Raw genomic sequence first — 12188 nt, forward strand, 5'->3', positions numbered from 1 at the left:
TTTCACAAAGTTTCACCAGAAAATGGCCTGATTTCAAGGATATTGTGTAAATGTATTAAGAGCAAAGGGATAAAGGATGTACATAAAATAAAGTGGAAGAGAAGGGAAGACAAAAAGAGACTGCACCCTAACTCAAATTTGCTTACAAAACGTAAAGAAAGCACAACAGAAACCAAAGTAAGAGCATTAGACGGAATGTATGACAAAGAGAAAGTGAGATGGGACAAAGAAAGAAAGAAACAAAGAAAGAAAGAAAGAAAGAAAGAAAAAGAAAGAAAGAAAGAAAGAAAGAAAGAAAAAATTACAAGACCTAGAGCGATGGATCCCCCTCCCCTTGCAGCCACATGCCCGCATGCCGAGGAGGGCATGGATAACTGAGGTTAGAGGTCTGGGGGGAGCTGAAGAGGCAGTTGGCGTGTGGAAGGCAGACAAGGGCAGGCAGGGGCAGAGCCAGGGGAGTAAACTATACCCCGGAGCACAGACGGGTGGAGTGGACCATGGTCCTCTGGTGTGGTACGACCACCTGTTTGTCTGTCTGTCTGATCTGGGCCAGAATGGCAAGATCTTGTGCTTACGGTTGACGGCTTCAACGTAAACTAAAAACCTGTCAAGGGGTTCACCATGGATAAAAAACTATATATAAACTATATAGCATGAGTTTAAGTACTGCACTTACACCAAATCTGTATGTTCTGGCTGGTTTTGCAATCACAGAATGGCTCAGTGTGTACGACGTGTACCATAAACATGGACAGAAACAGAAAGATGGAGGCACATCTGGACTGCACTGTATATGCTGTCTTTGTAAGCAAAGAGAGCGTAGTGGAAACAGTCCAGTTTCAACTCAAACACACAGTATATTTGACTCAAGGCAACCAACATACACAGGCATCCACATACTCAGACATAGAGAGTGGAGAGGGCTTGCGAGGGTGTTGAGTGAAGGGGTCAGGGATCAGACTCTCTGCTGCTGCAAAGGGCATGTGGGAGCACAACTCACACCCATCCTCTGCCATGGACACATGCACGCACACACACAGACAACCACGCTGTACATTTATTTAGTTTATATGCAATCAGAATATCGACAAACCGTCCACACACTCACACACAAGCAGAAATGGTCCCCAGGCCCTAAGTTAGATGGACATTATATAGCATATGGTAGAAAGAGAGAAATGGAGGCCTCTCCAACGACACCAGGAAGCCATATACAGTGTTACATACTGCAATGTTGTGCAAACTTCTGTTAATGTCACGGAGTGAGAGAGTGACTGCACTGAAGGCAGAGAGAAGAAGGCCAAGGGTTAGCGAACTGTTATCCAAATGAAGTCAGGCAGCTGGTAGCATTGACAAACACATGGCCAAAATGGCTTTCTTGGCAGAGTCCCAGTCGTTACTATCATGTTTGTCACGATCAGGCTTATCTGTCAATCAGCCACAGGTTGGAAAGTGGACACATCATTATAAATCAGTCAGTAAGCTGATCCTGACATGTCCGGGTTTGGGTTTAGAGGCTGGAACATAGCTGATCAAATGTGTCCCTAGAGTGAAGAGTCATTGGCAGTATCACTTTTTTAAGATTAGTCCTTTTCAGGCTTTTTATGTCCTAAAGTCCTATACTGTTCCAATAAATTACAAAGTATTTGTAATTTTGCCAGGCTTCTCATCTAAAGGGATTCCAAATGGAGCTGGTGATAGTTCGAAGCTATAGGAACGTCACATTCTTAAATGTATAAAAGTACACAGTAGGTGCTACATGAGGTGGTTGCCTTGTCATCACATTCAAGACATTTCCATCCATATTGTTAGCACTTCCCCGCTTTAATTGTTTCATCGTTATTTTGTGTTTCAAGTATGAAGTTTGTTTAAGTCACAAACACTTTCCAAATATGAACTACTGCCCTCTTCTTCCTATTGCCTTTCATGTATAGCAATACATTTGATTGGTTTATTTATTATTGGCATGCTGTGGTGCTCATCATCATCTTTGCGAATGAAAAGTAAACTGGGAATGGCATCATATATATTTTTATTGTTAAATAACAAATACTTTCCAACTTGTCCAAATAATGCTTCTCCCTCTCTCTCTGTCCCTCTCTCCCTCAAATATACACACACACACACTGCATAATGCAGGCCTACATATCCCATCCATTGTTGGATTATGATCCTGTATCCATCTGGTGCCTTTTATAATGTGCATCATGCTTTGTCAGTTCACCCACAGAACAGGAAACAAACTTGTACCTGTTGTGTTGAGATGCTTAGCTGCACTGGCTCTAACATACAGGGGCACTTTCCCTTCATTCTCAAGCTCATCCGTGTGGAGGCTGCATTCCCAGAACCACTCAGGGGGCTCCAGTGAGCCACGACACCAAACCCACCCGGAATTCTAGGAACGTTTTCCCTGTGGTTTCAGGTTACCACATACACACACCGAGCACAGATCATAGGCACACACCACACAACACCCTCCACAGTAGTCTACTGTACTTTTGTTGTTTGTACAGAGTTGGTTTTGTTAGCTTTTCCTGTCTCCTCCCGTGCCTGTCATTCAACACACATACTTATCAATTGGGTTGGACAACAACTTGGACTAACGCTTTAAACTTGCAATTGGATTAGAACCAGGATCTCACTCCGATGGTAAATACCACACACTGAAAAACTTTAACCAGTACGCACATTCACACTAAAACTCTACAGGGAATCTTGCCGATGCTCGCAGTGGGCCCCAAATTTAGACGATCAGGTATACGTTGCATCACACAAAATTCAGCTCAAATTCAGAAAAAAAAATACACTCAATCAAGCTCTTACTGACATTTGTAAAGTCTGCTGTATCCCCCAGGAAAAAGGACAACAGCTTCAGTGTAAAAATAGTCACAACACAGAGCGCTCCGGCTTTGTAAGTCAGATGTGATCATACTGTTTGAGTGTTGATGTGTGTTGGATGTGTGAATGTGTTGTGTATAGAGTGTGTGTGCTTGTCTGTGGCACACAGAAATAGTGTGATGGTCTATGAGGCCATAATCCAGTGTCACCACGGCTATAGTACAAGCTGCGTGTTCGGATCAAAGCAGAGGTTTGAAGGTGGATTTTCTCTTCCTTTTGAAGAGTATTGAAAATCACTTTGAACTGAGTGAGTCAGTTAGTCTTTGTTACTGATATGGTAAGAGTCAGAGATATGAAGCCTTTACATACCATGGGATGTGTTAAACTGTGAGAACTACATTTTTCTTTGTTTGAAGTCTACACTTCACGACTTGTGTGAAAAAGTAGAAATTAAACTGAAATTCCGATACAAATTCCATGAGTAACGAGACACAGGCAGACACAGCTCTAGCATTGCGACATGATGATGAGTGATAAGCATCACAGAACGTGTGTCGAGAAACAACGGGCACTTCATTGCATAGTCATGGCATCTTCCAAGAGCAATTTGATGACACAACATGACATTGCCTCTAAAATTCATGGTTGACTGTTCCGTTTTACGTCATATTTTGGCGGTGTGGTGTTTGTGTGCGCAATTGCATATAATCAGTCGTGCTGACATCAAGGAGGACACATTTTTTAGGATTTTGTCCATTGTTTTGCTGTTGTGGTGCGTCACAAATATGGGCCCAAGCTACGATACAGAAATGTTAGAGAGGCTAACACAACCCTCTCAAACACACGCAGACCACTATTGGCTGGCACCCACACGCAACAGTGAGGACTTTAAACAGGCTCATAGAAGCAATTAAGCCACAAAGGCCGAGGGCTCTCCTAAAGCCACTGCTTCCTGCTGCCACTGACCTACATCCCTCATTTATTTTCATTTGTTAATGTGTCTCTCCTTATACCCATTGTTTTCTCATCCACACTTCCTTTCCCCCTCGCTAGCTACCCCTCTACTATATTTCTCATCATCCTCTCCTGCTATGAGTTTGATGCCTTGCCAGTGGGCAAGCACAGAGGTTAGTTGGTACACTATGCCTACCTCGCCCAGTAGGAACAACTCCAGTAAAACATGCCAGTCTATTGTGGCATTTTAATTATATTAGTTCAACCCACTCTACAGGCTGACACACAACAGATGGGAGAGGCTGACAAACTGTGTCTCTTCTATAAAAGTGATGAAGAGGAGACTGAAGGGAGTTGGAAGAAAACTTCCCGAACATACAATGTCCACAAGGCACACCATAAAACTAAACTGGAGGAGGCCGAAACACATAAACACTCGTTGGTAATAGGCATGTTCAGTCCCAAATTGGCAAATAATTGAAGTGTGTGGCCAAAAAAATCACATTTGTTTATACACTATCTACACAACCCTCCCCCCCCTCCCATATTTTCTTGTCAACAGCTAGAGATTTAGAAATACCATAACTCCAAACTCTCTCAATCCAAGCATTTCAGCAGAGGGAATAAATAACTCACAGTTACTGCAATATGATTACTGTTGTTTTCTCTCTCTCTCTCTCTCTCTCTCTCACACACACACCACACACACACACACACACACAAACACACACACAAACACACACACACACACACACAATAAGGATGCAGGCCCAAAGTCTTAGCAATGTAATCATATAGCACAGGTCATGCTTAGGTCCCGTGCAGCAGCCCAGGGTTATGGGAAAGGGATGGGCCACTGAATCGGAGCTAAGGAAAAATAGAAAAAAGGGATTTTGGGAGGGACAGAGGAAGAGATGCCAAACGCAAATGGCAGAGGTGAAAGGGCAAGGCAAGAGGAAAAAAGAAAGGAATATGAAGTCTTTATTTCCATAACTCTTCATTATTTCTTTGATGTCAACTGTTCTCATGACTCTACTGTGCCACCACTCCATCATGTCTGTCTCTATGTTTACATTAACAAAAGAATACACAGACTTAAAGGGGAACACCACCTAAATTACTGTAAGGATTCCAATATATTAATTCCTTGGCCAATGTTCAATCATTATATGTGAACATGAGCTACTCTCTCTCAAATTCAGAAACCAGAGAAGTATTTCTCAAACCAACTTTGTGGACCCAGGAAAAGTTGAGTATTCTCAGTTCTGAAACGGAACATGTACCCATACACTCTGAGCATTCCCTTTGGTGCTTCAGTATCATCCATAACAGATTTTCCAATTCATTGTCTATGGAGCAGTTCCAGACATTATACTTAATAACATCCAAATTACAGTTTCCACACTTGTTTTACCACTTTTTTTATGTTTATTACTATTTTTTGACTGTCTTAGACCATAGGAATAACATGTATGAACATGCACAACATGTATGAATTTTGAAAATGGGCGTAATTTCCCTTTAATAGACGGAACTGACTTCTGCTCACACATACACAGATCACACACAGAGCAGGGAATGTCCTTCCTCCGCATATAGTAATTAATTTATAGTCCCCTCTGCTAGGGTTTCATTATCCAATTCTCTTGCATTTTTCGAACTGAGCTCCTCTGACCCGAGAGACCGACACAGAGACAGCAGAGGAGAGGGAAAAAAAACAACCATGACTTGATGGGACCAGAAAAAGGAGAATAGCGAGTGAGAGGGGAGCGGGCTTTGCCCGGTGCAGCACTCTCCCTGCAATAACAGAATGGATTCCAGATGTCAAAATGATAAACAAATGGATTGTCATAACCTTATAAAAATGCAAGGCATTCAGAAGCACTCACACTGCTGTATTGTCTGTGGTCCGTCCCCTTAAGCTAATCCAAAAATGTAGATTCATCCCCAAAGAATAATAATAAAGTAATGAGTTATTATGTCTCCATTCTTACTGAAGAACACACAGTACACCAACTAATGTTTAAATCTCATCCCTATAGCAGTTTGACCGCAATGTGACACACACTTGCACCATGGGACTTTAGTGTTGAATTACTTTGAATGAATAAGCTTTAAAGAATAAAATGTTCAGGCCCTGGTGTTATTGAGGAGTTCAAATGCTTTTTTCTATTCTCATACAGGTCACTACAGAGAGGCACGGTAGTGGGCTTTCTAATACAGTAAGCATTATGATCTCTGACTGCTGACTCACTCAGCTAGAAGAAGATGGTTTCTTTTCCTCTCTGTAAGACATGCACTCTGCCATTATACAGTGTGTAAATCAACTCAACACAAAATGAATCCCAAAATAGTTTGTAGGTCAGAAAATGCTGATGAAGTGCCAAAGTCCATCTAAATCATCTCCTAACACATGCAGTGTATACATAGTTAGGCTGTTCAAACGTTGGATGTAAATGGAAACTCACCCCTGGTTGACATCATTTAATCAAGTAAGTCCAAGGCTACAGCAGGTCCGTATGTGGAAAGTCCGCCACACATAATCCTGCTTTAAGATAGAATCATCATTTTTTAATCCAAATGATGTATACTGTTTGCTTCTATGGTTGCTGCACTCAACTTTCATTGGTGAAACAAATCCCTGCATTAGCTGCATCAGAAATAATTCCAATTTCAGTTATAACATGACATTGGCTACAAGACATCGTATCTCTAATTGGTTAACCCGCCATCATTTTTCAGTCTTTGCGTGGGTGTCACTGCCCGATGTGAGTCAAGTGCAGATTTGATTCATGCATGCATCACTTCACGACAAGTAGCCTACAAGATGCTAACGAGAGACTTCTGTAATGTCAGTACAATAAAAAAAGGACCTACATAACGTAGTTCATTTACTGCTGGCTAAAAGTTAGCATCAAACACAACAAGGGTTGTCAGTTGAACAATGTTTTGAGCTAACATTAGCAACCAAACAACAATAGATAACGTTTTTGAAATGACATTTTTGAAATGACTGCTAGCTTAGCTACAAGCTAGCAATCAAACACAACAAAGGCTGTCACTTGAATGGCGTTTTGAGCTAACGTTAGCAATCAAACAATCATAGATAGCTAAAACATTTCTGAAATGATTCCCATCTTCTGTTATTGTTTGTAATGAGAACACTTTATTATTTTATGGATTCCACAAATTTTAGTATGACATGTTATGCCGTAAACCTTTTAAATCTGAGCATGTGTGACTCAAATCTGCACTCGACTTACATCGGGGAGTGACAACAGGTTCCAATTTACTTGTTTGAACCACGACCTCCTGATTTGCTGCTACTCATGAAAAAAAGAAATAATAATAATAATAATAATGGATGGAGGTGGCTATGCCTAGCTTGCTGTGTTCAGTCTGGCTTTACCTTAAAGTTAGCCCTTGTCTTACTATCTAACACAGGGACCAATCACTGATCACCATTTCTCTTTCAATGCCATTAGCTTAACCTATGACGCTTTGCTTTCAAGATGCAGAGAATGATGCCAACATATACCCACCGTGTTCCTGACCACCGGCATTGACAATCTCAATCAGATTGGTGATGCATAAAATGCATTGCCATGTAAAATAAAGGCATTTCAATTTTGCACAAATGTTACAGAGTGCCTTGCTTTTGAAGGAGACATGCATTTTTACATTTTTTTTAAATGAGACCAGTTTCCACCCATGCAATGAGCCCAACACAGGATGGAACACACCTCATTGAGGTTACTTCTAGGGGTGTTGAAAAAACATTGCATAGTATCGCAATATTTTCTGTAGCAACACTGTATCAATACACAGGCGGCAGGTATCAATATTTTATTATATATGTGTTGGTCAGTCTGCCTGCTTGATAATGCCATTTTGCAACAATAAAACTGAAGTGAGATGAACAAACTGAGAAATGTATATTTTTAAATTAAACAGATGTTGGTAAAGTTTCCTTTTGGGGACATCATTTGAAATCGGGAAAAATTATTAGTTGGAAAAAATTGTGATGATATTGTATCGGGAGTAGTCTGGTGATTTTTAGTAAATGGGGCTAATAAAGATCCATATGATGCCATACCAGTGGCTACAGCCTGCAGCATTGTTTCATAACCTGTACACACTGTCTCCCAGTATGTGTCAAAAGACAAAACAATGATGGTAATTAGAATACTTAATGTTAAGAATGATGGCAATGACTTCTTTGTGACAGGACTACTACAGTACAATAGCTACATAGTAACTGGCTAATCTAAATAAAGAATGTGGTAATTTTGGTTGATCCTATCTTTCCGGAAAAGTGGGTGCAAAGTATTCACACGTGTGATGCTGTAAAAGTTCGGAGATGTTGAACACACGCCAACACAGTTTTTTAGTTGTAAGTACAACTGCTTGGCCCTCGCTCGCCCCTCTGTCATCGGAACAAGAACAAGGGAATTTCAATCCCCAATGCCTTTGATGTACTTTGAAGTATTACAACATGCAAGTGTGTGTGTGTGTGTGTGTGTGTGTATGTGTATTCTCACATGTGAATTTGTGTCTTCTTGCTTGAGCACAATATGATTGTGTCTGAATGAAGAACCCCTCCAGCTGTTGACTAGCATATGGACCCTGTGTGGATTGATATGTGAGTGTGCATGCTTGTTTGTGTCTACATCCTCCTGTGTGTGGGGAAAACCCATGAAGCCATCAGTGGCTTAGTGTGCCCACCGCACAGGAAGTCAGACTATGACATGGACTAACACCACAGCAGCATGTCCATTTTAGGCAATACTATTGGTTTCTTCATCACACACTTTTTCTCATCTCTTCTCATATTTTTTCACTATCTTCCCTTCTCTCATCTCCTTTGCTGTTCTCATGCAACTTTCCCAGGCATGGTGCGGCCAGTGGCAGTAGGAGTGGCAGCGATGTCCGAGTCTTTCCCATGCAGCCTCATAGGAGGGTCTTTGTTCCCCCTCCAGGCTTTGGGGGTCCCCACGGCAGGGCTGTGCCCCACTCCACTGACTCCACAATGGGTCTTTATGCTGCCAAGGCCCTCCTCCCCCACATCACTCCATCATACTTCCCTCATCAGGGGCAAAGGGAGGCACAGGGGGCACCACGGCACCAAAACGTCAAGCCTTTTCATGCCCCGTCCAGTCCCTCTCTCTCTAATATATGCCAACAGAGTCAGGTCCAGTGGAAGAGGTTTGCTGAATAACCACAAGCCAATCTGAGCAGTTTATGAGTGGTGCCAAATGTCTCAATAGGGTACTATTTTCTTATTCAACCCAAGAACACTTGACACCACAAGCAAAGACATGGCTTTCACCAGGGAGTGTGTGATAACACACTGTTACAACCCATTAGCACTGATCTTGAAAAACCAGTGCCCAAGGTTATAAAAGTGACACTCACTTGCACACAAACAGAGTACATACAGACAAAATACAGACAAAGAAGCTTGACGAGATCGGTATTTCTTGTGTTTTAGGTGCTGAATGGTCACCACGCCCTGTGTTTACTCGCTCATATGGTCCTGATCATGGACCTTGCACATACACATTGGCTGCCTACTGTAGTTTTTGTGCAGACACACTTTGACAGGCCCTGATGAATGTGTGGTCTGCTTAACATGTCTCAGATACTGGCAGATCCTCTGCAGTGGGGAAGAGTAGGAGAGTACTGGGCCAGGTCATAAAGACAAGAGAAGAGAGAATGCCATATTGAAAGCTTACTATTTTTTAAATGAATTAAAGCCAAACTTCTCCATGAAAATCTCCAAAAAGTGCTTTTGCCCACCACTAAGGATAATAAAAGGGTTCTTTTCAGAATCAGAGACATATGTGCATGTGCCTAATGTTTTCCCATGTACTCATGTAATGCATAATGTATGGCTTAATCAAGCAAATCGGACAGAGGCCAAATAATCTGACAAACACTCGGGGTGGATCATTTGGAAAGTGGCGTCCCCGGACCTCTGTTTTCCTCTGTCAAAGCAAATACTGGCAGTGCCAAGAGCTGAGGTTGCCATGGTAATAGAAGCCACTTTAGGGCCACCGCAGAAGAAGGAGAGCATAACCTTGTCATAATTGTGGACTGAGTTTCTAGAGGGCTTAAGAAACAGATCCAGATCCAGCAGGCGGAATCAGTTACAGACCCGCACTGGCTCAGTAATCTGCATCAATTCTCTGTTCTTCTCATGCTGACTGAGAAAGAACATAACCATGCACACACGCACACACATACACACACACACACACACACACACACACACACACACACCACACAAACACACACACACACCAGTCCAGAGATGCACCTAAGCAGGAAAAGGGTGCCGGGGACACACCTATAAATCTGCAGAAAATAATAAAAAACTTGTAAATATAAGAAAAACAGAATGGAGTAGAAAAAAGAGAGGAGAGCATAGCAACTATTTGTACTGCCTGCATTCATTCAATGTGGCAATGGATTTAATGACTTCCTTATATCCACATTGATTAATAACAGCCAGCCACGCTGACTAACAGACGGACATTATCCTACTTTAGTTTCTTTTTCTGAAAATCCGTATGTATTCAAAACTCATACTTTACAATGCAAGGTATTAAAGGTAATAAACCTCAGGTGAAACCTGATGACACGTTTGTGAGGATGCATGCAGTTCAAGCCAGCGTTTACTGAAAATGAAAAGTTCTCATATCATAAGTGCTGCCAAAAAATGTGTTTATGCAACAACTGGCCTTGGCAAAGTACTGCAACAAGATACAAAACATTGCCTAATCACAAAGAACAAACTTAAATACCAATCTACGTTGGCTGCTCTTATTAAATTTGAAAAGAACAACGGATTTGGGACATATGTAAGGGATAAGGTAGAGCAAGCCGGTTATTAATTTTGCAATAATGACCAGCTGGCTCTACATTATCCCTCTTATTACATGGGTAATCATACCGAAGTTACCTGCCTGTTGGGATGGTTAACTTTACCAATGATTAGCATGGCACTGAGCTAACCACGGAGCTACATAACGCTCTGTTTGCACTGTTGCCAAAAGAGCTGCTAGCAATCCCCGTTTCCTCCACCCTCTCTCTCCTTTTGATACGCTGATCAGCGTTAGGTGCTCCATATGATCACAAATATGGATTTTAAAAATATTTTATTGATTTAAAAATGGTCCGCCAAACTTTGTGATCAAAACTCTGTTCATAAACAGTCTGTTATACATAGCAACAGTCATAGAAACAGTCTGTTATACTTAGCAACGGTCTGTCTATACAGAAGAAGAAAAAAACACAGTAGAATGCCATAATTGACCAATCAGAATCAACAAGGCCGTGTAATAAAAGTTAGTTATGGGTCAGCTGTAGTGGATGATACTTGAAAAAGTTTTTATCAATAATGTGATTGTCCAGGAGGGAACGCATGTCTCATCTTTAATTTGTCAAGTCTTTACTTTGCACAATCTCAATTCATAGTGAATGGAGGGGGTAAGGGAATTAACATATTTCACTTACCTCTCCACCACCTCATCTCCGCTCCAGCACATGGAGTCGTCTACTACATTCTCCCCTTCGCACAGCATCTCTGGCAACGCCGCAAAGAAAGACTTGTAGCGCTGCAGGTACATCAAGAACTCCCTACGGAAAAACAAGACGCATGGAAAGGACATACAAAGCAGCGTTTTTAATACATAATACATATCTTTCGGAATCACAAGCCACATTAGAAACATACAATTGAGGAAATGCCTTGTGTGACTGTGGCCATTATTCTGGTGTGGTTGGTGGACACACTTCTCAGTACTTTGGTACCATACCACCAACAACAAACAGTCTCTGCATTCCATTCAACAATACATGCATGTGAAAAATACATGTGACAATATTGATGGTGGCAGAAAATCAGTGGCTTTCAATGTGACCACTTTACTAAGTCAGCACATTTTTCTCAATTATGCTGTGCGGTAAAGTGCTTGCTTCATCATATCTTCTAACACATGTTTGTGATACAGACACTGTCATCTCGAGCAAAACAATGGCATAATACATTGTTGCCACCCATGAAGCATAGCAAAAACCCCGGGGGTCATGAGAGGTTATGTGCTGAGTCAGTCAGTGTTGGGAATCGCACATGGAATCCGGATGGTTTTGTAAGACATAAAAAAAATCAATCACTCAAAAGAACTATATAAGTATCTATACGAGTCACAATATGAGCTGTCATTGCTAGAAAAAGTGTGTGAGAGAGTGAGAGAAATAAGTCCCTTGGGTTCATGCTTACCTAGAGAGTGTTCTCAGACTATGTTTATTGTTCTTGGAGGGTTTCAGGGGGAACGGGCTGGAAATGATGGGAGTTGGAGTCCAGGGGAGATTGTTGCAAGCAGGGAGGATGC

At 41.6% G+C, this 12188-nt stretch overlaps 1 protein-coding gene across 3 annotated transcripts in view; it reads right to left on the bottom strand.

The window, feature by feature from the left end:
• The window catches only part of gpc5c (glypican 5c), a 139414-nt gene that overhangs the window by 74065 nt on the left and 53161 nt on the right, over nt 1-12188 (bottom strand). For 2 of the 3 annotated variants that reach the window (XM_032531535.1, XM_032531533.1), the window contains exons 5-6: nt 12077-12133; nt 11311-11433 (exon numbers count right to left, since the gene is read on the bottom strand). In XM_032531535.1, the coding sequence (XP_032387426.1) occupies nt 11311-11433; nt 12077-12133 (180 nt within the window). The remainder of the gene's footprint in view (nt 1-11310; nt 11434-12076; nt 12134-12188) is intronic. The other variant, XM_032531534.1, reaches the window with a different exon arrangement.

The sequence above is a fragment of the Etheostoma spectabile genome, chromosome 12, assembly GCF_008692095.1.
Source record: "Etheostoma spectabile isolate EspeVRDwgs_2016 chromosome 12, UIUC_Espe_1.0, whole genome shotgun sequence".
Lineage (NCBI taxonomy): Eukaryota > Metazoa > Chordata > Actinopteri > Perciformes > Percidae > Etheostoma > Etheostoma spectabile.